Here is a 26,503-nt window from a genome sequence, read left to right as displayed (position 1 = left end):
GGGTAAGAAGCAAAATTGGCCAAGTGTCCATTTATTTTAAATGCAACATTTGGAAAATAAGTATCAGCTGTTCTGTCTGACCCTTTTTCTTGCTGCTACTGGTTGCATTCTGACTAAAAATAACCACAGTGAATTTATTAGCAGTCAGATAAAAAGAGAAAAGGAAAATAAACAGCAGTACTTCAGAGGGGGGAAAAAAAAACAACAGGAAGACAATGAACTATTATCATAACTACTACAGATATTTTACAGATATAAAATATTTTACAGATATAAAGCACCATACCTGTAAGTTGTTGGGCTGACATTTATTTTTCTTGGTACACTGCAAGATTCAAATTTGTTGGCAAGGGTTACATTGTTACCAAAAAGGCAATAACGAGGCATTTTAACCCCAACAACTCCAGCAAAGACAGATCCAGAATGAAGGCCAATACGCATCTTTAAATAAAAGATAGAAACCAGCATTATTAGATAAAAGAGAATGGTTAAAGTCAGTATTATAAATTCTAATAACAATAGTAATAAAAAGAAATAATGAGCTACTAATGCAAGCTGAGTTAGTACAGTCTTTTTAAAATGTCTGTATTCTGGCCATCACTGGTTGCAGAGATGAAACGAGCTAAAGTTTACATTGCTTTGCATTTGTATAAATAATACTTCATCTGATATCACTGTGATAATTCTGCTCTCTGTGGCAGCAAATTGATCCAGAAACATCAGCAGGAGATGCTACAACACTTGGGATACTTTTTCTGGGAGGAACTGTATGAGACAACACAGTGACTGGTGAGAGTTAATGGGTAGCACTTGCTTTGATGTTAAGGTCAGGAGCCATAGGGAAAAGCAAAGACATTATTTATATGCTGCAGTTTCAATTGAACTCTAATGACAAGGTTGCACATTGATAAATCCCAATCCCAAAGGACAGAATTTTTATAATTAAATTATAGAGCATCTGAAACCTATTTATATGGACCTTTTGGGGGGGATTTTTGGATGAATTCTTTTTTGTATGTGCATTGTATTTATGTAGACACATTTTCTTCAGAATAGCACTCTGGCACAACAATGGAATGATGCTGGGAAGCCTGTGCATCTGCTGTGTGTGCTGCTCTTTACATATCATGAGATATCATATCATTATACAGAAATCACAATTTCAAATTCTGAGCAGAAAAGCAGAAAAGTCTGAAACAAAAGCAAAATTCACCCACACAGCAAAGATGACTGAAATATGTACAGCAATTTACAAGCCTGATTTAAAGTGAGAAGTTTGCAGTCATGCCTTTTATCTTTGACAGCTGAAATGTAAAATGACAGCAGACTGTGTGCTGTATTTGTTGCTTTGCAAAACAGCCCATGCTTTCATGAAGCATTTAATTAAAATAGATGTGTGATATCATTAAAAATAGAAAACTTCAGTTTTCTTCTAAGAAGGTTCTACTGAGTGCTTAAACAATACAGTTCATTCCCTCCCTGTTTTAAAACGATATTTTGAAATGTAATAGCCTTCCTCATTCAAAATTAGAGTGGTAGCATTTGTGTGGACATTAGAAACATTTATTATACTGTAAAGATGTTTCCAGATTTTTTAAGAGTACTTTAATTTGATATTGTGAAATACAAAAACAATGACATTTATTAATATTTATATATTTATAATATAATACTGCTGTTCTCTGTGATAAATGTGGATCATGCAATCATCTTAGTAACCATTCTTCTTCTCTTGGAATACAAGTATTCCTTAATCTAAAATCAAAGAAGGCTGAAGTTTTCTAAAGGAACAAATGAACAGATAAATGTTAAAAATGAGCAATGTCTTTTCAGACATAATGAACAGAGACACCTGCATTAAAAATAACAGGACCCAATTTGTACTTAGTAGAAGGTCCATGTCATTTGTCATCCACCCAGGCCTTTCTTTTTTTTTCTCAGTGAGAGGTAAACCTACATGAAAAGTTCACTACATATGCAAGTCCTCACCAAAAGGAAGCCATAAATATAACTACCACTGAATCAAAGAGTTGCTTTGACAGCACTAACACCATTACTTTATGTTACTGAGGGTACACAATGGTAAAATAGAAAGAGCAATAGAATCCTTTAAGTACATATGGATTACTGCAATCTGAACACATCTTTGAGGATTTATATTTATACCGATTGCCTCAAAAGACTGAGATGTTCTCACTGGGTCTAATTTTGAGAGAGGAGCAGTCTCCACATTAGAAAACAGTAACAGAATATTCCATGCCACGGACAAATCTATTGCTACCGAGACAAAACCAGCAGCACGTCAGCATGCAACCATTTATTTCACTGCATTTAAAGCCTTAGGGTTGATTTTCAGCTCCCTGTTTCACCTCTACTTCTCACAAACCACTCATTCATAAAGCTAAAAAGGTCAGCCTCTCCAGCCATACACACTAATGCAATTATGTGAAATTTCATTAAGACAAATATCCTGAAAGCAACTAAACAAACAGAAATATCCACTGTAACCATGTAAAACACAATGAAATATATGACCTTGATAGGCTCTCCATGGGGAGACACCACCTCATCTGACAGCTCCATCATCTTCAGGGCCATCAGTGCTATCTGAACAGCATGGGTTTCACTTTCCTTGTGTAAACCTCCAGCAACACAGTAGGCATCTCCAATAGTCTCAACCTAAAACAGTCAAATTTGTTCCTTAGGGTTACACTGACACAGAAAAGAATAATCTCTGACTTCAGTAAGAATTTTACCTACATATTGACTGTCTTATTTGTCCTGCCAAATTATCTCAGTCCTGGCTAATGCTGCAGGACCATTCTAAAGGAAAAACTGCCCAATTTGGAGTTATTGCTGGGAATGATGCTAAATACTTTTTCTTGCTTGCCTGCTGTCAGGGACCAATAGCTATAATTAAAAACCTATCTACTCCAGATTCACAGCACCATCATCAAAATTAATTTTTAAAGTAAACTCTAAAGTTTTGATGGGTTTCTCTTGCAGCTACATGACTGCTGATTTTTTGTTTGCTTGTTTTATGATTTATCTTAATATGCCTTTCTTATAATGAAGATTTAGGGCAAAATAATGAATAAAAATAAGTTTTGGACTTCTATTATCCTCTGTACGATATAGTTTTAGTTTCTCTTCCTGTCTCAGAACCCCACAGAAATGCAATAAATTGTGTACCTTGTAGACATCCAGCTCTCCACACTGGTAATCAAAGCGAGTGTAAAGCTCATTAAGCATGGTGATAACCTGCATAGGTGAGCACTGGGAACAGATGGCAGTGAATCCAACAATGTCAGAGAAAAGCATTGTGACATTATTAAATTTCTTGGCTTGCACAACTTGTCCCTGCCACAGCTGCTGAGCAACCTCTCCAGGAAAAATTGAAAACAGAAGATCAACAGTCTTCTTCTTTTCTTCTTCAAGTGCTTGATGGGCCTGCTCGAGGGTTGCTTTTAGCTTTCCTAATCTCTTCTTGAGTCCATCCTGAGCTCTGGCCTGCTCTCCTATCAGAACAACATCTCTCAGTGCATTGTGAATTGGAATATCTGAGAGGTACAATCCACGTCCAGTAAAATCTTCTAGTCTATCCACACAAGGAGATCCCAAAAATAGGATGGCACTGGATTCAAAGATATAGATCATTTGGCCTTTAAGATCCATTACCTGAAACAGTTGAAGAAAAAAGAATTCATACAAAACATGCCCAACAATGATCTAGAAGAAGATTTAGGGGAAATACCGAGGTAAGTCAGAGTGGTCCACAGTCCTTATGATTTCATTTAGTTGCTAAAGAGGTAACATGATGTGCTAAAGCATAAAGCCATCAAATAAGTTACTTTTTCTTGAGACTCCTGGTGCAAAATTTGGACCACAATTTAAGGAAAGACCCAATTATGTGTGGGTAGCAGTATCTGTTTCATCTTGGAAAGAAAGAAAAACAAAAAGAAGAATTTTGTGCATTTTCATCTACTGATAGAATGCTACTGACTGTAGTGGCCTACAAATTTCTGCTAATAACTTGAGCATTTGATTCATGCAACACTTGGTAAGACAAAGCATGAAAATCTGCTTCAATTTTATAATAGAATATTCAATAATACTCAAAAAAATACAGGATTTTGAATGAAATTTTTTATGGCCCTTCTGTATTCTGTTGTGTAATGTACAAGATGCTGCAGAGGTCCATTTAACACTGCCGTGAAAGATCATTTTTTTAAAGAAATACCTGTACTTGCCAAAGCCAAGCAGAGTCTACTACCCCTTGTAATCATTAAACTTTTGCCTGGTGCAGAAATGGATCTGAGAGACAGTGGTTAATCCGTGCTACATTTTTTCTGACTTCATTAATGAACTGGGTGAAACCTTTATTAATGTTCTTCGTTTAAGTACTTGTAGTGTTGAGTCTGAACTGGCAATTCAGCCTGGAATACCTCAGGTGTATATAAGCTGGAATTCAGCTCGAGCCAATGATGAATAAAAAAATCATTAAAGAGCCAATATTTTTTACTGTTTGAGGTCATTTGTCAGAGACCCAGCTTCAGTGGGTAATCCCAACAGCTAAAAAAGTGGGATCTTTGGTGGCTGCATCTAATGAAAACATCAGAAAATCAAAGATACCAAAATACCAAAGACACCAGAGGCTGACGAGTACAGGAATTCTTCCTGGAGCTGTTGTTTCCAAATGATTGAGGGAAACTTTGACAATTCTTTCCCTGCCACTGTTTTTGTGTTGGAGATGCCCTTATTCTCAGCAGCACGGTGTATTACTGGCTTCACCTCAATTTACTGAGTTTATCTCAATATTCCAAGCAGTTATTTTTAAATAGAAAGAACAGTCAGATTTTACTGGTGTTAAAGTCCTAAAGCACAGTTTTTACTGAATATTGGCCTCAGAATCTGAATTGTATTAGAATACCCTCAATAAATCATTATTCTTCCATTCTATTAGGTGATCAGAGGTAGACAATGCAAAGTGCACCATATTTTTTGTCTACTTTAACTCTATCCAAAGTAAACACAGAAGTAACAGTTACAAAAACTCTCTTACCATGGATGATTTCATATCAGTATTGTCCCATCTTCTGACTCTTACAGTAAACTGCATATTTAGCATTGTCATTATTCCACTAAAAGTGCAGCTTACTTTGGGGGTAAGAATTTCAAAATACTCTTCAAAATTTGGCTTAGCTTGACATTCTCTCCTGGTCAAAAGTCTTCTTATCCCATTTCCAATTTGAAGAACTGACATGTCCTTGTCAAACATAAAATGAAATGGGAAAGTCTTACAGAACACAGAGGCAGGGATCACAAGTGAAGACTGTGGTTTACACGGTGATAAGGAAGGTTTTGCACTTTTGACTTGTATGGAGTACAGCAAATAAGGCTGATTAGCAAACTCAGTGCAGTCATTATGGAAACAAGGAGGCATAAGCATTACTTCCACCTCAGTTTCATATAAAATATGAGCTGCTGCTTTAATAATACCAGGTAAAATAAGACTCGTGATCTTCTTTGGAAAGAAATAATACACATTTAAGAAGTCCTGATCTTTCTCCAGGCACAACATGGAGGAATCTTCGAGTCTGTCCTTTTTTCCTGCTTCTTGGCTGTGGCCGCTCTGCTTCAGCAGAGTAGTGAAGCTGTTCAAGAAGTCTTTAAGGGTTCCTCCAATAACCCCCAATATGTGTTCATCTTCTTCATAGCATATTTTGAATAGCTCTTCACCAAGAGATTCCCGTAGAGACTCCACGGGAACACCTGCAAGGAACCACATTTTAGTCAGAACTGCACTCATCATCCTGAATCTCAGGCTAATCTCCATGGTTTTCATGCCAGACCAAAGCAAATCAGCAATATCCTTCCCTGACCTAGCACTGACAACTGAGAGCTCTCTATTTAGAAGTTCTGCTGTAAAGAAAGGCAAACTTGTGTTGCCTGGAAAACAGTAAGAAAACAGGTTGTAGTTTGGAAAGATCCAGTACTTGGTGTTCTTTGTACAGTTGCAAACAGACTGAATGCCAGTTTTGGCACAGGATTTAACCCAATTCCTTGAGCTTGATAAGCAGAAGTAAAGCCAGAATTCAAAAACTTAAAATAAAACAGGATTGGTGCATACATACAGACATAATATTATGCCTGATCCAATAAATTAAAAGACTAGGAATATTCCAGGGCACTGAGGTCAGTTGGCACAGAACAGCTCACACCTTTGATAGCAAACTTTTTTTAACAGGATAGCTGCATCCAGACTCTTGGGAACATTCCAACTTCCCAACTGTTACTGCAAATCATTTGGAAAAGTGTTATTTGTCACAGGCTGACTGTGCCAGGACCAGCAGTTTGAAGTGTCCAGAAGAGCATGTTTCAGTTCCTGGAAAATTCTGATTTACTATTACAGATGTAGCTGGAGAGTTCTGTAATGCAAACTACAGCAGTTCTTTTCTGACAGACTGGAGTCCTTCAGAAGATGAAAAGGATCAAAAGTTTTACATAAGTATAAAACTGTAACTTATGACTACGTGGATGCTGGATCTTACAAGTGGATGCTTCTACAAAAGTTCAGATTTGAGAAAATAATTTCTTTAGCTCAAATGTTGACACTCTGAACTGTTAGTTGCAGTGATCATAGTTCAGTTGTGTTGTCAGCATCACTGCTGCCCTTACACAGAGGAAATTATTTCTTAGTAACAAAACTAATTTTTACATACAAGTATTATTTTATATATACTGCACAGAAAATCTATTATTAAACAACCTTACAGTACCTGCTGCATTAGCATGATCACTGATTATTTTTTCAAAATCTTCTCTATCCTCAGTTTTTCTGTAAAAATCATAAAAATACAAATAAGCCTTCTTAGAAATCAAGATGAATATTGTAAAAATAGCAAGTAAACCTACCCTTTCTTTCATGTGTACAGACCAAATTCTGCTGATCAAATGGACAGTTTTTCATTAATTTAAAATAAGGTCTTGGTAGGATCTTAGATTATCCTGTGCATTGGTGATAAATTAAATTCTAAGTGGTCTGAGCTCGGATTATAGATTGAGGCCAAATGCTGTAGACTGTAATTTATTAAAAACTCTTAGGTTGTGAGAGTCCTGTTTTTGTTTGGCTTAGCTTTTTTGTTTGAAGCCTTAATTATATTTCACAGCATATTGTAAAATATGATTGGCATTTACATTCAAGCATTTATTGGAATTACATTACTCCAGACTCATCCACAGCTGCAGCCCTCTTGAAGTCAATGATCTCAATCTTAATGTTAGACCCAAAACAATGAGAAGGACATATAGCTTAGATTAAGGCATATATAAACTCTATATAAGGAGTAAGTTTTTGATACATGCCTTCTGAATTTCTTCACTTGAAATATCTTAGATATGTTCATATGTAAAAGCAGTAGAGACATGTAGATCTGTTTTATATTTGCATTATTTCATCATCCTGAATAGCATAATTTTTCTGTTTAATACTCCAGGAAGCAACCCATAATTAAGGGCACAGAAAATATTCATATTAATTAGCCACTCAGCAATTACAACATACATCTGACCAGCTGTCTTGGGTTCAGTTCATGCATGTAAAGTGCTTTGAAACTATCAGTATAGTACAAAAGACAGATTGTAATTTTCTCATCAAGGTAACCAACAGTGTAGTTTCCAATTTCATTATTTTTCTCTTTTTTTTTGAAAGGAGATTTAAACTGAAGGGCTTATATTTTCAGATGTGTTAAATAAATTGGATCCTCTATGTATAATCAGATGCTAAGAAATTCTAACTCCCTGCAAGGCTCAAATGATTAATATTGGATTTCAGCACTAAGGAGTGCTGAAAATCAAGCTGAGTTCCTCCTAAATATAAATCAGAACCCCAGTGTGCCCAGTGAAAACATGTATGTCAGTATCTGTAGCTTATTATTGTTCACTGTATCAGAAGACATTTTTTTTAAATAATACTAGTATTTTTCATTTAGAATTATTTTCCTGGGATCTTAGAAACACTGGGCTAGATCCATATAGAACCACATTTATCTCTCTACCCATGCCTGTGTAGTCTCTGAGTTCCTCCAAAGTATTTGCTCATTTTAAACAGAGTCCTGGCATGTTTCCCTGCACAAATGGCTCAATTTTCCCATTACTTTCCCAACTCTGTGAGTGACTTAAATGTTTGGGTTTTTAAAAAAACCCAAATGATTATGAACTTACATTGCATGAAATGTTACACACCGATTTGACAAGATAACTGCAAACAGACCCCAGGAATCCTGACTCCCAGTCACTACCCCAGGCCCCATGAACTCTCTGCAAAACATGTTTGCTGTGAAGTTAGTAGCAAACCCATTACACATACATACCTGGCTTCTTTTATGCTGTGTTTTGCAAGTGTTCTCTGAAGTGCAAGATTTAGTCTTTCAAACTGCAGAAGAAAAAAAAATGTATGTTGATTAAAATGTCATTGCTGAAAACTTACTCATAAGAAAAACGCTTTTATACAGAGAACACTTTTATACTTTGCTGTCCTTGGGAATAACAGCTTTTTTCAAGATGGTTTAATTGTTAGGAAGAGCATCTCATTTCTGTGCTTGGGGTTTAGTTTATGCTGATGTTTTCAGCTCCAATGCCACCAGTAATTAAGCCCCTTAGCTGCTGCGTGCCAAAGGGTTGCATTTTCAATGTAGTGATGTCCTTTCCCTTCAAGCTGTCAGATAGCAATACAGACAGTGCTGCTAAGAAATAAGTATAACTGACTCTAAGTATAAATTTCTATTGTTACACATCCCCCTCAAAAAAGACATGTAGCCTTGGATGTAAAATGTAGAAAGAAATTTTTTCAGATTAAAATATATTCTCTTATCAGAAAAAGTCAGTTAAATTCTGCATTATGCCCACTGCAGAACATTAAAAATTAAACTTTCTTGGCATATTAAGAGTTACATTTTTTTCAGGGTAATTAAAGAAGTGTCAAGATTGATACTGCAAAATTAACAGTTGCAAGTGAAGCTATAAGGAGCAAGAGAGCATTCCCTTCTTCAAATTACCTCCTTTTCTATTTTCAATACTATAGCATTTCAAGACAGTGTTAGGACCATTTATTTTATTATTTTGTAGAAAAAGAAGAATTTTGACTATGTATGCTGCAAACCCAAATTTCTTCCAATTGAAAATCCAATGTCTGTAGCTAAGCTATGTAAAAGGATTCTGGACTAGAATACTCCTTACACCTTTATTTACCTCAGTCCCATGGTTCCATAGCCTTTCTCTAGTTCATCATTGGAACAGATACAACCCAAACAAACGTGAAAATTCCAAATTGTTGAGGCCAGTAAAGCTGTTTAATGTATGTTGTCTCCCACCATTCAAATCCCACACTTCCCATGAAGGCAGTGTCACTGAGCTGTACCACACTGCCATGGTACAATTCCACCCTGGGGCTTGCTATGGGCTGGCTTTGCTTTGCTTCTCATTCCCTGAAGGCCCCAGCACTTGCTACTTAATGTATCTTTTAATTTTTTGTATTGTCAAAAGCAAAGTTTGCACATGCCAAGAAAATACCATGTGCAAGAAAGGCAACGCGTTCTTGAGACTTTTGCCAAACCAAAATCTTAACTTAATTCTACTATTTCTATGTACACAATGTAAATTGCATCTGAGTATAAACTGGTCCAGTAAGTGGAACTCCATCCAATTCACTCCTTGTCTCTGATAAATGTACTCTACATTTCTGTAAACACCCAAAGCAGCAATAAAGAGAATCACATTCACTACATTATACCTCAAATTTAATCAAGATTTATTCTGGATTCACTGACTCCTGAAATTCCAGGCACTACTCACTGTTTTCATCAGGAGTTCAAGAGTCACTCAGGGTCATGCTCTGGGCCTGTTTTGAAGTTTCCAATTGGAAGGGAGATGATGAGAGTTGCTGATGGTTAAGGCAACTAAAACTATACTTTTAAACATGTAAAATCCTGCTATGGAGAACTGGGATTGGACAGGTGCTTAGGTCTTGATGCTAAATCAGCATGAGAACAGAGGACTACTATACAAGGACTATGTTCCAATCAGTATGACTTGAACACCTGTAAAAAGCAGTGTCAATAACCTTCAGCTGCAGTAGATCCTAGGGTACATGGTCATAATATCCTTGAATTTACCAAGTTTTTCTCCCAGCTGATGAACTAGGCTATCACAATTATATAAAAGGCATCTGCATACATTTATACTGCTCTTTAAAGAGAAAAATTACCAATTATTACATTAAAAATCCCAACAAGTATATACTGAAAAGCAATGCAGCAACCATGACACCAAAGGGACTCACAGAATGAACATCAGTTAATTCTCAAATTAAAATTCCTTTCCTCTACACATTTAAACATCAGTTTAAAGGGCCAAATTTCTTCTGTGTAAGTCCAGAAGAGGCAAAAAGGAGTCCATCACAAATTGACAGAGTTTATAAAAGCTGCAATAAACAAAGAGTTGCAGAAAATATATAAGATCTGCAAATAGATTTAAGAGAAATCCAGCACATTTAGTAAATTACATTGATGGTCAAATAATAGAATTGTAATTAACTGAGGATACAGAGTTGACCATCTGTCATCTGTAGTCCCAAAATAAGACAGTCACTTCTTTCACACTTTCCACAGAATTCAGGGCTAGCCCAAGTGTTGAATGTTATGCAGTTGCATTTTTCATGTTCTTTTTACAGAGACAAACCCTGGTATTCATATCCACTCAAGCAAAACACAGTGCATGCACTGTACCTGTTTTCAGTTGAGTGGAGCAGAGACATCATAACAGATGAAAATTGCTATTTTAGATTTCTTTGTGTTAAGGAATAACGTACATAGAAATATGGATGAAGTTTGGTGAACTGATGAGGTGAACACATAATTTACATAATTAGGTAGCAAGGCAGAGTTTCTCTAATTGTATCTTTATTTCTTCTAAAAATTGCTACAGAAAACCATGGATTTAAATGGAACAATCAAATTATCAGTGGAAGGCTGCAAACGTAAGGCAAAATTATGGGGAAACACAGGCAAATCCACAGAAGTGTGTACAAAACTGACTGTGGCAAATTTGTATCCAGAAGGACTGCAAAAAAGATGAAAAAGTTATTTAATCTATGAGGAGCTCCACAAGAACACAAACTTTGAAGTCAAAACCATTTTCTAAAAGCTTACATCTAAAGGCTGGCATAAAATGCTTTTTTAATATTTATAATCAAAGGTTATTAAAGCATCATAGGTATTATGCAGGCTCTATTTACCTCAGGAAATAATAGTTTGCAGATACTTTCAGTTAATGTGTGCAGGTACACTCTACTTCTGCTCGTTTTCCTTTGTGGAAGGTTTCTTTGAGCCTCTTTTTCATGGACTTCTTTGCAGATGGGCAAAGCTGCTTTAGAGCTGTTTTCTTTGCAATCCTTGTCATGTTCCTCAGTAATGTGACTCTGAGTAACTAAGGAGAAAGGACATTCCCCTGTGATCTTCAAGTCTTTCAGTTTTGTACAGAACATACTGTATGAAGTCTCTCTCTTGAAATTAAGAGTACTTGGCTTTATGTTTGTTAGGTCTCTTCTGTTTACTAACAAGTGCAGAAGATGCCAGAATAGTAGATAAGGAATCCACTGTGGAAGATTACTGGTAGCTGCAAATCAACACAGGACAAATATGAACCCCTACAAAACAAGAATAAAGAAAAAAAAATTTAAAACCACGTATTTTCTCTTTAAAATTCCTGTGGGGCAATAGTTTTATGGTATGTGCATTAAAATAATAGTTTTCTAGGACCCTGCTGAAGAAAGCACTTAAACTGGTGTGCCATTTTAAGGATGAAACCCTCACCAATTTCAGTGCTTCAGGTAACTGAAAGTTGTGTGCGTGGTTAAGTTCTTGGCTGAATTGTGGCTCAAGGGATTAAGGCAGAGGAGTTGTTTTATCTGATGTATGTTTGGTCACACTGATGAATGAGGTTTCTGAAGGGGCAGAGAGCAGAATTCTATTGAGGAAACCTTTTTAATTCTTCATAAGCAGCTGTTAAAAACTACCCGATATAGCACAATGAAATCGGGTTTTTATGGATACTTAAATTTCAATTTACTTGATGCCCAAGATAACCTTTTTGTATTAGAGAGATGTACAACTAAGGTTAGTGCTTGCACTTCTGGAACAGCAAGCCACCCAAGACCAAAGGTCAGTGCCTCATGTAAAAGCTGCTGACTGGTAAGAAGTGACACCATGGGAATCTGACCACATCACTGATGCTTGAAAACACCAAGGAATTTTTGATACTTTTGAAGGTGACCTTTCAAACAACACATAAAAAAAAAGGGCTGAACGTTTCATTTCAGTAATTGTTCCTCATCCTCATATAATACTCTAACAAGGCAATCCTGGCAAGCTTCTGTCAATTCTGGAAGCAAGAGAAGCATTACATTTGTCTCTCTGAAGAGACAGTCCATTAACTTTCTTTCAAAGACACCCTGGCTTCAATCAGCCCATGCTTCTCTCTGCCCCTGAGACACCCAAAGGGCTTTCAGGGTCACCCAGCAACTCTACCAGGTTTAAAAATAAATGATGCCCTGATACAGGTTACCAGATGCTGCTTGTGAAGCAGCTGGAGCTGTAGCAGAGCAGAGGAGAGCTGCAGACCCAGCACATGTGGCAGACATGCTTAAAACGAGAAACAGGCAGAAGCTCCTTTGGCCAGGCTGCTGCTAAAAAATAAAAACAAAAAAAAAAAAAAAAGAAAAAATTGGCAGAAAAGGCCTTTTTAAAGTATGCTGTAATACTGATGGTGTCCGGCCAGCTTCTAGGGGACATCCATCAAAATTACTGAAATATTACTTTTAGAATCAATAAACACAGTGCTAAGAACAAGAGGCTCACCAATGTTTACATAACATTCTGTATTTCTGGTTTCTGGTTTTACACAGAAACTCCTTTGTTTCTAATGCACGGATATCAGTAATGCTTTATTTTTTTTATTGCTAAATACTGTTGTGTAGCAACTGAGGCTGTCAAAAATTTCAAGCAAGAACCACACTCTCAATTCATAAATATACATAATAATTTTCTTTATGATGTAAGCATTATTATATATGCATAAAAGTATTTTTATTCAGGTGCCATTATATAACCTTGTATTACTTTACTAAAAATGAAAAGCAGAAAAGAACCACCTAGTTTCTGAGGTGGTTCCTCCTCCTCCAGAGGATTCAAATATTGAAAAAATACATGCATAGGTCTTCCTCTATTAAAACATGTTGTCTTAATATAACTAAAATTCAGAAAAAAAAAAAAAAAAAAAAAGAAGCCTGTTTTGAGTTAGGAAAACCACAACATGTGGAAAACCAACACATGCTCAAATAGTAATTACAAAGTGGTTTTAAAAGTCTGACATGAGAAAAATAATGGATTGCCAGTGTAGAGTTTACAGAAGGAATTTCAGCAATGGACCTTAAAGCCCTATGAGAAAGATGATAGCACACATCACAAGTCCAGTCAAACATTTGCAGATGTGTTTCAAGAATGAGGAACACCAGCACTCCTGTCATTCACAATGCTTAAAGACATTTTCTGAACAAAACAAAATAAGTAACATGAGGAAATGGGAGAAGTTTCTGGTTTTAATTCTTCTCTAAACATGCTTTGAGAGAGCTCATCCCAGGGGAGCAGCAGTGTTTAATGTGGATTCTCCATCTCTGTCATATTAATTGCTGTCGTATTTACATCGGGAAGCAAACTGAAAATTAAAATTAAATAATCTGCTGTGAGACTACAAGCAACCAATTTATTCAGTGTCTGGCTGACTACAACATGGCACTGTGCCATGGAGAAACATGAAGATGACTTTATATACTGTAGTCATTGCAGCAGGAAAACTTAACAGAGTTCAAAATGCTTTGTGCAAATATTTCATTGTATATTTATACCTACATTTATACTCAAAATGCCTTCCTGTGTGCTTATTTGTACTACCTGCTTCTGAATACTTCCCTCTGCTGAAACATTTCCTTGACAGTGCTATGAGACACAGTGCAATGAATCTATAGATACATTTACATAGAGTAAAACCCCCTAATATTAACACAGACATTTGTAAGAATTATGCAACACCACTTCTTAGCAGTATCTAAAGGCAGTTAATCATAGCTTATGGAAGTGGCACAAAAGTTAGAAGCAACACTGAATACTTTTTCTCTTGTTATAATCAGAGTTCTTCGCTCAGAGCATGAGAAAAAATTATGCTAGAACATCACTTTTTATATTAAATCATACATATCACTTTGTTGAGTGAGCTGTTGTGTGTTGAGAAAGAATTTATTTTAAAAAAATTGTTTGTTTTGCAGCAGTCAGAAGACAGTGCTGACTGGATCTATCTTGCTCCAGGACAAGAGCCACTGCAGCCCTTGGAGGAGCTCAGGGTCGTCTGGGAGCCATTGGAGCTGCCACCTCCTGTCTTGCCTTTAAGGAAGAGGGAGGTTTGCAATTCCCACTCTGGGATTCAGAAACCCCTTGCCAGTCCAGGAGGCCTCTGCACAGGGGAACTGAGTAAGGCAGGAACTGTTACTTCTACACACAACCAGCTTCCAGCAAGACAGCTGAGTACCCATCACCAGCAGCAGCAGCTCATTGTGGATTCAGCTGCTCTGCCTGTCAGCAGATAAACAGAGGGAAAATAACTAAATCCTGACATCTTGTCTTATTAATCTGAAGTGCAATATGCGCACTTTATTTTTTCTACTTCAAGTGCTGTGTGTAGCAACAGAATCAAAGCCCTGGCGATTTGTCCATTTCCAAGGACTTCAAGAAGGCTTTTAAAATACTCAGAGAAAATTGCTCAGGTCTGCATCAACAGAGAAGTGAACACTTTAAGAAGTCAAAGTAAGCATTTATGAATCTTACCAAATCCTGAACAAATAAGTAAGCTCTGTTTGACTGCTTCACTATTAACTTAAACATGTTCAGAGTGCACACACCTTCAAAGCATTAATTTGTTCAGGTATTTCTGCTTTAGAGAGTACAAGATGTAAGCAACTGGAGGAGACAGGCAAATCTTTTCACAAATTTCTAAGTGGTAGTGAGTCATACCTAATAGAAAACTGCCAATTGTTGTCTTAAGTAGAAGACATCTTGGAAAAGACACATCCTTGTGAAGAGGAGTGAGATGTTTTCCTCCATCTCCCCAGTCACAGATGAATCCATCTACTGAAATTTGAGGATGCCTCATTTACCACTTTCCAGTAATCTGGTCCTGTTTTATCACAGTAAATATATTTGCTAACCTAGCTGGGGATAACCATGTCATTACACACGAATGATTCAAAAACCTTATCACAGAGTCACGTATAACTTGTGTGTTAGGCAAAGTGCACAGTAAGGAGTAAGTACATGGGTAAGATTTCTGAATTTGCAGCAGCAACACAAGTGTAATTAAAATACTAATCAGACCAAATTTCATGAAGAGTACAACTTGATAAAATGAAAATTGCAAAGCCAAGGAGTCAGGCTCTAGGAAATCCTAAATATAGGTGACCTTTCAATCCTAAAACATTACTATTCTTGCATAGATATGGCCTTTAATTACATGACAAAGTAGTGCCTTTTTTCACAGCAAGATTCTAGGCTCTCTCACAGCACGGATTTCTGCTACTTGTACAAAGGCAACTACTGATGCAAAGGTTGTTTTCCCCTCTGTGGGTCAGGATGAGGCATGATACTGGACAGTGAGCTTCCCAAAAATTTACTGGTACCCAAGAAATTACTAGATTCAGTAACCTCAAATTCCATCCAGCTCTGAAAAGGAGTAAGCTTCATCAGGCATTAACCTTGCTGCTTGTTACCCCAAACTTCCATCCTTCTTTCTCACAAGTCATCCCTGGTTCTCATCTGTTTGTAACTCAGAGCTCTTTGGAATACTCTTACCATTTTTTCTCCATAGCACTAATTGTTATTTTGTGCTGTAAAAGCCCACTTCCAGTGTCCTTACTGCCAAATGCAGCTCTCTTTGGGGCTATTTCTAAGAGGGGTATACTCAAAACATTTGTTTAAGTCACACCATACTTTTGATAGTAAGGAAACACCACAACACACAATGCACTTATTAAACTATCGAATGGAAATGCAATGATTACCAAGCTAAATGTTAAAGTGGCTGTGATAAAATAATGCAACTCATAACCACCAATTTTTATTTTAATAGTCCAAATATTTTAGTAAATCCAAATTCATTGATGTAACTTATCCCAGTGACTGTCCCACATGACTGCATAAGGCAAGCTAAAAATCTAGACCTTGCTGACAAGAAACACTTTTGCCTCACATAATGCATGATTTCCTCACTTTTTTTTTTTTCTTTATGAAGTGTTTTAAGAAACAGAAAAACACCATCAAGTGTTTCCTCTGTGCCCCAAAGCACATGGATTGTTGCTGCAACATTCAACAGCTCCCAAGCCATGATGTCAAGCAAATTATCTTTGTTTTCTGAGAGGAAAGTAAGTTACCTCCTTTTCCATCTTTTCTCTACTGTAATCTTCAGAAAATAAGTGTCACTGAATATATAAGTAAACTTCAGAGCTGCTAATATGTCTCAGTTGAAGGTCATCATGAGACAGATATTCCTGCTGCTTTAAAATCTTATCTGGGTTTAACACCAATCCCTATACTTTGATATTGAGAGCAGGGTTTTTGAAGGCAGAGAAAAACCCTAGTTCTAAAGAATCACTGAATTTCTTATACTGACTTTGTGACTGATTCATTTCCATCTAATCATCTGAAGCAAAGCCCTGGATTCAAATATAGTCCTGGGAGAAGCCCAGAGTCCAGCTGTGAAGTTCCAGTGCAGCCACATCTCTGGTTTCAATTAAAGCCATAGGGGGAACCCTAATTACTGCACCCATGTTTTGGCACCCAAGTCGCTAAAGGAAGAAGTGACTCCCAAATGTTGCTTATAAAATATGTGTCATTTTAAGCACCACATGTACTTTCATAGGGTAAATATTTTGCCTTTGCTAGGACCCAGTAACAGGGAGGCATGCTGAGAAGATAGTGTGGGAAAAATATTTTCTTCCTGTGAGTCAAAGTGGATCTGTGAAAACACTCCAGAACAAGCCCAGCAGGCAGCCTTACAGCACCTTCTCTGCTTCCTCTCACAAACCCAGGCAGAAACAGAAGCTCTTGTTGCTGGCACATCCTTGCATCCTCACCCCTGGTCCATAGCCTGTCTTGTGCCACCAGCTGAGCAACTTGTGATGGAGATATTACCCCTAAAAACCTCCTCTTCCTTACACTGGGAGAGCTCCTAAGGTTGACCACTCATGGGTATTTCCTTAGGCAGAGCTAAAGATACCTCACAAACACTTGAAACAACCTGCTGTGTGTAAACACAACACATTATTTAGATTGAGTTGTTGGTTTTTTTTTTAGAAATCCTGGTATTAAACTGACACAGCTGATGGTATCTCAAGAAATCCAGGTACTCAGATGTGGAAGTAATTGAAGCAGAAGAGGTGCTGCAGCAAAGAAAAGCCAAACCAAAATCAATCCAGTGTCTGAAAGCTATTCTCACTCTTTGAAGGAATATATTTTAAATATAGCATTTAGCTTGCATTTGCAGTCTCTGTGAAAGAACAAAATTGCAAAAGGAAAGTTAAGGAAAAAAAATGTTTTCAGAACTTTTTTTTTTTTCAAGAATTAATGTCCTGAGAACATGCAGTGCTCATGACAGCAGGAGTTAAATGTAAATATTGAAGTCTTTCCCATAGCCAGTGGAATGTACATTAGAATCTGCAAAATCTGATTTTTCTTCAGTTCATAGATCAAAAATTTTTAAGAGCAAAGAAAGTAAAAATTAATTGTAACTCCTCTGTAATAACAGAATCTAGAAAGTAAAAATTAATTGTAACTCCTCTGTAATAACAGAATGTAGTAACTTTTAACCTCGTAGCATTTTTCACTGAAACCTTTAGCTATAATTCATGATTTAGCCAGGATTGCTGCATCTTCTTCAACAAATGAAACAACAAACTATTTTGAAATTCCAAATTTCTAATGCAGTAAATTATTCCTCATTTGAAAACTTTGTTATAGATTGACTACAATCAATTATCAGAGATGATAAAATAATTCTCCCACTTCTTTAAAGACACCTATCCTGCTGAGACTTGTAGATGCATGCATTCATCTTATTGAAGCTGAATGTGGGTAAATGTTTATGCACCAGACACACAGGTTTGCATAAATGCCATTATTGTTGTTTTCTCAAAGCTACAGGAAGATTGTAAAGCAATATAAAGCACTGTTTGTAGTGTCTTATGACAGCACATATGGTTAAAAATTCCCTCTGTGTTCACAGCTTTAAATTATAATGAACAGCGAGTTTTACAAATAATGGAGTATTAAAATTCATCTGAACTCTACAGGTCTCAGAGAAAGGCTTGAAAAGTAGGTCTTTAGAAAGAAGAGTTTCCTTAGATTTCAATTGCAGAGTTTTTTGCCTGAATATCTGCCAGCTGCCACTTCCATTTAGAATGCCTATAAAATAATTTTCACACTGAAAATCACTGAAAGCTTTCTCTCATATTAATTCATCATGAAGCACTCATGCCAATTCCCTTGAAGTCATCAGCATGTTTCTGGATATAGGAGGCATAAGATTCAGTCTAACAGTTCTGTGATTGTTGCCACAGAAATACTGATTTGACTGTTTTCTTATTTTTGAAGCAAAAGACAGCCTTGGATTTTTTCCATTTTGGGTTTGTGCAGGCAGGTGAGCAGATGTGATGGTATTTACAGGTCATGTGAGATACTAGGAAAGAAGTTAATAACAGGAAATTAGTAACAGGAATTTACACTTAATGAAAATGGTTTATCCTGCAGCAGCGAGGTCAAGTCTTTGTAATTTTTCTGATAGGAAAAAAAATATACTGATTGAAGAGGTGCATTCAAATGGAACAGATGGTTTAAGATGTGTTTTCACAGTCAATATTGCAGCCACTGATTCAGCTTTATCTAGAGACCACGACAAAGAATGCAGCCATGAAGAAGAGGAGAAATCAGTTACTTTCCCAATTACTCTCTTCCATGGTATCTGCAAGGCAGGACCAGCAGGATCCTTCTTTTTTGATTAAATGCTTACAGATGGCTTCTGGTACAAGACATAAATAAATGGAATTGCTGATTTAGCCATGTGCACTATAAATTAATACCTTCATTTTTTATTTTGCTGACTGGCCTATTCACTGCCCATGCCTTTCAAAATCTGCTATTTCAAAATGATTTGAGTACACAAATGCAGTGGATCTTACCTTTGGAAAGTACAGTTCCAAAGGCTACCAGCACGCCTAGGAATACACTACAATACCAAATTCCCTGTTGATTTTATCACTTAGTTGCTTTCTAATACCATTCTAGAAAAGCAGATACACAAAGCAGAGAAAGTTAGGTAAATATGGTAAATATATGAATTTATATTGTCTTCAAAACCACCTTCTTTTTTCACTAAGATGATGAAGCAAAGTACAAACGAGATGTTCTGTGAAAAACTGCTTGCACATGTGGTATTAAGAGAAATTAATGTTGTTAATTAATCACAGTAAATGTGTACTTAATGACTAAGACTAGCCTGCTCTTAATGTATACCACCCTGTAGCAAAACTAAAAATCAAATAAATCAAGGAGCAGATTTTGGCTTCAATCTGGGCTGCTTGTTATGGTCTCCTGTGCAATTGCTGGAGTTATCACAGCTACAGATCTTTTAAATCCTTGCATTCTACTTTTAAGCACGCGATAAAAAGAATCTAATTGCATGAAGAGCTTCCCAGATGACTTCAGCACAAAGAAAAATCAGAACACACAAATAACAGCAGCAGAGAGAAGCCATGCAAAACTAATTCAGAGAGAGCTGCCATATTCACCATGTATTCTGTATGCTGAACTTCCCCTCAGCCTTGGTGGCAGGCTGATGAAAAGATGGAGGTGAAAATGTCCCCCTGCAGAAAAATATGCTGAAAACATTTATGTGTAGTTATTCAGCTTTGAAACTTCCATCTTAAAACAAAAAGAATGTGTGGGATGGACTGTAGCAGAAATCTAGGTTATTACATGTAATTATAATATATTTATTTATATGAGATGTGATCCTTTTACAAAGAAATTTTCCAAGCTGTTATTAAAATATACCTTATTTTATTACTATTTTCAGTGAAAGTTAGAGGATCATTGAGGCATTGATCAAGAGGCAAAGGAAAATATGTGACATTTATGCTACTTTTCCAAACCTTCAGCAGTGATAAAAAGCAGAAAAAAAATCCATCCTTGTAGCTAAAAAAATATTATTAAATAGAAGTCTCATTCAGTGCTGCTCCCCCAGTTACAACAGATGAATTTAGAAAGATTTAGCATGTTCCAAACCATGCATCATATCAATTCAAGTGCATTAGCTGTTGAATTGCAGCTTCTCGTAGCAATATCAAAGTTGAATGTTAAATCCCACAAAAATAAAAGCAATGCCATCCAGATTTTTTTAAACTCTAGTTTCTCCTGTTCTGGATATTTTAGTGCCAGAGTGCCAGGCATAGGCTGAGACAGAAACACCTGCTTGGCTCAAAATGTTTGTAAATTCTATAGAAATCCATTGATTTCTGTGGCAGGCATTTCAAACTGATGCAGATTAAACAGATTAAAATATTCCTAAGAATGGAAATCCAAGAAAGGGTTAACAAAGAAAACAGTGCAACTGCTGGCCTCTAAATTGAGCTACAGATTTAGGATTTAAATATAGAGGTAAATTAAATGCATTTTAACCATAATGATTCTCCCGCTATTTTTCTCACCAAGATTGGTGACTTTCTGGGCAATGCCTTCATGTTTTCTTCTCCCTAGGAAAATGCAGATTATTTTTCCATAAAATGAGGGACACGATTTCACCAATGGACTTGGATTTTCCAAAAGAAAAACTCTTTCCAAAAATATTTTTGTCATCCAAAATAATATGCTTCTATGATACATAACCTGAACTGATGCCAGAGTTATTCTAGATAGACAGAACTGTCCACAGTACTTCATCTCACAACCTGCAATGATGTTAACATCACAGTATTCTCACCAAAGTCTGAAAGATCAATGCTTTGCTCCACTTCTCAGAGAGCACAGTATTTCTCATTTATTGTAGCAATATTTTGCGGTATTTGCTGTTCTTTATTGTGAGAGAGAGTAAATATTTTGAGAGGAAATACAGACAGAATAAGGAGCAATGAGAAAAAAAAAGACAGAAGAAAGAAAAGAATTCCTATACAAGGACATGAGGATTAAAAATTTCATAAGAAAGAAGAGAAACATGGGCAACAGAACAAAAAAATTTGCAAAGGCACAGACAGTTCTCTTACTGATATATATTTTTTTCTCTACTATGAATCCACTGAAGTATGGTGGGTACTCATGCAAATAATTTTTCTTTGATCTGCCAGTACAGAAAATGCTGAACTTGATAATTTCAAGGAGCTCGCCAGCAATCTTTTAGGTGAATTTTTTTTTTTTTTTTTTTTTTTGTAGTAGTTAAGGGTAGTATTTCATCAAATCATAGAATGTTTAGGTTGGAAAAGACCTCCAAGATCATCCAGTCCAGCCTTTGACCAACACCATAAGCTAACTACTAAACCATGTCCTTAAGGACCAGGTCCAAACTCCTTTTAAATGCCTCCAGGGACGGTGACTCCACCACTGTCCTGGGCCATTCCAATGCCTGACAACCCTCTCAGTGAAAAAATATTTCCTAACATCCGGTCTAAACCTCCCCTGGCACAGCTTCCATCCACTCCTTCTGGTCCTATCACAATTCTCTAAGGAGCAGAGGCTGTTTCCCTCCTCACTCCAGCCTCCCTTGAGATGGCTGCAGAGAGTGATGAGGTCTCCTCTCAGCCTCCTCTTCTCCAGACTGAACACCCCCAGCTCCTTCAGCTGCTCCTCACAGGACTTGTGCTCCAGGACCTTAATGAGCTTTGTTGCCCTTCTCTGGACAATTTCAAGCAACTCTCCCTGTTGCACAGTTAAGGAAGGGGATGTGTTTATCATCCTGATTTGGCTGATTTCTAGTGTCAATATTTTGCCTCCCTAGCATCTAATGGGAGGCAGGGTGTGACACACCTTGTTTTGCTGTTTTGTGTAATGAAGTCACCCTGTGTGAATAAAGAAGTAAAAATCTTGTAGACTTGAGCACTTCATACACTGTTTTCCAGGATTATGTTTTAAACACCATTGATCTGTAAGTTAAAGGGCAGGTGCCCATTGTTACCGATTTCAGATTTCGTAGTTTTACATTTAAAAGATATTTAATTTTGCTTTTTAATATGTCTATAAGGAACCTCTTTCCCCTTTCCATCAGGTGTGATGCAGTTAGAGCTGCATGTGAGATCCCAGATAGAAGCCCTACCTACCTGACCTTTCAGTAAGTCAGCATGGAACTGCACTGGTGGGCTCTACCACCAGTAAGTGCAAGGCACCTACATCTTCCTCCCTCTGAGCCAGCACAGAAGGTAAGGAACTCTAAGGTCACTAACTTCTTAGTTCAAGGTGTGGCAATTTATGCTTCACTGCTGAGAATCTTTGGGCTTCAGTCCTCAGGCAAAATAAGCAAAGAACACAGTTTGAGGATCTTGCTCTAGAGGCCAGGGCTCCAAGTCAGGGTGCCAGCTGGAGAAGCAGCTTGTGGACCATGACCAGGGGGGGACATCAAGGGCCAGTCATCCTTGAAGGCTGAAATCTAAACCCTGAAGTGGCAGTAAAGGATCTTGGATGGATTGCCTTTGCTGAGGTAGCAGGGTCATCCCAGATTTACTTTGCTGAGAACCAAAACTAATAGCAAATGTAATTGACAACTATGTTGTGTTGGAGCTATCCCACACAAAACAAAGTCCCTTCGACTGTGATTTCCCACCAAAATGTTAAGAAACAACTACTCTGTATGTGCTGTTTTCTAAAACTGTAAAATTGGCATCCACCTCTGAACACCTCTTTTTACATTATATTAAGAAACCATGCTCATTTCAAAAAAGGGGCTTGATAACAGGATGTCTCCAACTTGCTATGCTGCATTCTAGTGCTCTAAACAGTAGCTTCAAGCCAGCACAGAAAATATCGTACCTCTTTCAGAGGTGAAAGTGCAAAGAGACAGGAAACTATAAGAGAAAACCTGAAAACAACCCAAAATTAACTTTGGGCCCTAGCAAGTCCATACGTACTCAGTGGAGTACTTCAAATAGGTTTTGAATGTCATCCTGAAAAGAAATGCTTCTCTGACTGGAAAGTTAAATTTATTGTAAACTGGGTTCATGTTAAAAGAAACCCCATAATAAGTAATGGGTTCCACCTCTGTTTGCCTATGTGTCCAGAAAAAAGGATACTACATGGGAAGTTCTCTCTTTTAGAATAAATGTATAAAATCCCACAATGACAATGATGAGAAACCATGTGCATAGCTGGGGCAGAGGGAGGGAATGAGAGGCATGAGTTCCTAGAGGATACAACAGGAGAAAGAAAGGTAGTATCTGTTTCATGAAGAATTTCCTGCCAAGATGAAAACAACAGTTTTTTTAAGCCTTGATTCTTCCTTTATGTGGAGACAGAAACCTTCGACATTTCTGCTTGCAGGTTTAGATGTTCAAAATTCGAAACATTTCTTTTAAATACTTGTATTTAAAGTCCCAACAAGATAAAAGTGCTAACTTTACAAGTATCCTGTGGCAAGGGAGAAATGAAGTTCTCACAGTATCACAAGTATCTGTGCAGAATATTCATGTTGTAAACCTTTGCTCTGGGTTTTCAACTCTGTTTTTAACAGGCATCTAAATCCCACATTGCCCATAATATCCTAAACTGATGACAGGATTGCATTCCTAAGTAATTCAGCTTCTTTGCTGAAAGACAGAGTACCAGACCTAACTTTAGCATTAAAGATCTGAATGCATTTACTAATATTTTACTGAAAACTATGAGTGTTTTCCATGGTTGTAGAGTAACAGTTTGAAAAGAAAACAGTGAGGATATGTTATACAAATACTCACATAAACTTTTTTTTTTTTGCATACTTAAGCAAGCATTAGATCAGCCATTTACAATCCAATATATTACAGCAAGTGCAATAACACCTAACTGTATTTTTTGACACATCAACCCTATTATATGCTTTTCTGTCACTACTACTTTTATTTCATTTTCTTCTTATTTTTCCCAACTCCAGTTTATGGCTTTTGCCACATATAAGTCATAATCCTGTATTCCACCAGTATTCTTTGCTCTTTACCTCTCAAAGCCTTAAAAGATACTTACACCTTGTAATTCCTTTTATCCATGATTTAAACCTGTTTTTGCTTAGAACTTAGTACAGCTGGGAAATACAAGCTTTTTTCAAAGAGAAACTGGAAGGAAGATACCATGAAACCACATTTAATGTATTACATTAATCAACAGTTAAAACCATTTTTACTATTATTTGCTATTTTCAATCTCTAATCTTCTGAGAGAATAACAATTCAATCATGATGACCATCACTATCACCTCCTGCATCACAAACTTTGACTAAGCCATGACCTTCTTTGTTCTAAAATTTACCACTGTTATAGTCAATGAATTTGACTATCATGCTGCAGTCACCCACAGATCTAAAGCATGTGATATGCAGATTAAGTGCAGAGATGATCTAAGCTGATGCTAATTTTCAGATCAGCTGTAGACTTTCAATGCCACACTACAAACAGTCTCTGCCTCATGAGCCTATCAAAATGCTTTGCAAACCATGCCTAACTCCTGACCAAAAAACTGCTCTCCTTTTTGCAATTTCATTGCCACCACACAACCAAATGTTTTTCATAGAATCATAGAATTGGCTGGGTCAGAAGGGACCTCTGAGATCATCAAGTCCAACCCTTGATCCACTATCGCTGCTGTTCCCAGCCCATGGCACTGAGTGCCACATCCAGTCTCTTTTTAAATATCTCCAGGGATGGAGAATCCACTACTTCCCTGGGCAGCCCATTACAATGCTTGATCACCCTCTCAGTAAAGAAATTCTTTCTAATGTCCAACCTAAACCTCCCCTGGCACAACTTAAGACCGTGCCCTCTTGTCTTGTTGAAAGTTGCCTGGGAAAAGAGACCAACCCCCCCCCTGGCTCCAACCTCCTTTCAGGGAGTTGTAGAGAGTGATGAGGTCTCCCCTGAGCCTCCTCTTCTCCAGACTGAACACCCACGGCTCCCTCAGCCTCTCCTCATAGGGTCTGTGCTGGATCCCTTCACCAGCCCAGTTGCCCTCCTTTGGACCTGCTCCAGGACCTCAATCTCCTTCCTAAACTGAGAGGCCCAGAGCTGGACACAGGACTCGAGGTGTGGCCTCACCAGGGCTGAGTACAGGGGCAGAATCCCTTCCCTGGACCTGCTGGCCACACTGTTCCTGATACAGGCCAGGATGCCATTGGCCTTCTTGGCTACCTGGGCACACTGCTGGCTCATGTTCAGCTTCCTGTCAATCCAGACTCCCAGGTCCCTTTCTGCCTGGCTGCTCTCAGCCACTCTGTGCCCAGCCTGGAGCTCCCCATGGGGTTGTTGTGGCCAAAGTGCAGGACCCGGCACTTGGCCTTGTTGAACCTCATCCCGTTGGAATCAGCCCAACCCTCCAGTCTGTCCAGGTCCCTCTGCAGAGCCCTCCTGCCTTCCAGCTGATCCACACTCCCCCCCAGCTTAGTGTCGTCTTCGAATTTGCTGATGATGGACTCAATCCCCTCATCTAAATCATCAATAAAGATATTAAACAGAACTGGGCCCAACACTGATCCCTGGGGGACACCACTAGTGACCGGCCGCCATTTTGATGCAGCACTGTTCAGCACCACTCTCTGGGCCCAGCCCTCCAGCCAGTAGGAAACTATTTCATTGCCTTTTGGCATCCATGTAGGCTACCATCAGTCAGAAGGACTGATACTGGGTCAATGTGTGAAAATTCTTATGGATCCTTTGATTAAGCTGAAATTTAACCTTCTTTCCAGTGGGTTCTTCCTTGGGCAGGCTGCTCAGCAGATAAATTGTGCCACTGTTAACTTGCACTCTACTTTTTCTCCATTGATGCTGCTAGGTGTATTATTTCTATATTCTACCTTTCCAGAAGCCCCTCCCAGTTGCAAACAGACAACTACGAATACAGAATCATAGAATTATACAATGGCAGGATCATAGAATTATAAAATCATAGAATTATAGCATCACAGAATTTTCAGGGTTGGAAGGGACCTTTAAGATCACCCAGTTCCAACCTTCCTGTCATGGGCAGGGACACCTCTCACTGGATCAGGTTGCTCAGGGCCCTGTCCAGCCTGGCTTAAAAACTTCTAGGGATGGGGCTTCCGCCACCTCTCTGGGCAACCTGTTCCAGTGTCTCACCACCCTCATGGTGAAGAGCTTCTTCCTAACTTCCAATCTAAATCTACCCT

At 37.8% G+C, this 26,503-nt stretch overlaps 1 protein-coding gene across 2 annotated transcripts in view; it reads right to left on the bottom strand.

Moving 5' to 3' along the window:
• GUCY1A1 (guanylate cyclase 1 soluble subunit alpha 1) overlaps positions 1 to 26,503 on the bottom strand; it is a 35,498-nt gene that overhangs the window by 3,366 nt on the left and 5,629 nt on the right. Inside the window, exons 2-8 of one of the 2 annotated variants that reach the window (XM_071743025.1) lie at positions 11,294 to 11,704; positions 8,373 to 8,434; positions 6,780 to 6,838; positions 5,063 to 5,772; positions 3,193 to 3,678; positions 2,536 to 2,679; positions 287 to 441 (exon numbers count right to left, since the gene is read on the bottom strand). In XM_071743025.1, coding sequence (XP_071599126.1) covers positions 287 to 441; positions 2,536 to 2,679; positions 3,193 to 3,678; positions 5,063 to 5,772; positions 6,780 to 6,838; positions 8,373 to 8,434; positions 11,294 to 11,542 — 1,865 coding nt within the window. In that variant the 5' untranslated portion in view covers positions 11,543 to 11,704. Of the gene's footprint in view, positions 1 to 286; positions 442 to 2,535; positions 2,680 to 3,192; positions 3,679 to 5,062; positions 5,773 to 6,779; positions 6,839 to 8,372; positions 8,435 to 11,293; positions 11,705 to 26,503 lie in introns of those variants that run through there. The other variant, XM_071743026.1, reaches the window with a different exon arrangement.

The sequence above is a fragment of the Heliangelus exortis genome, chromosome 4 (genome assembly GCF_036169615.1).
Source record: "Heliangelus exortis chromosome 4, bHelExo1.hap1, whole genome shotgun sequence".
Lineage (NCBI taxonomy): Eukaryota > Metazoa > Chordata > Aves > Apodiformes > Trochilidae > Heliangelus > Heliangelus exortis.
Note: the sequence above shows the minus strand (reverse complement) of the source record. Positions and strands in the feature narration are given on the sequence as shown.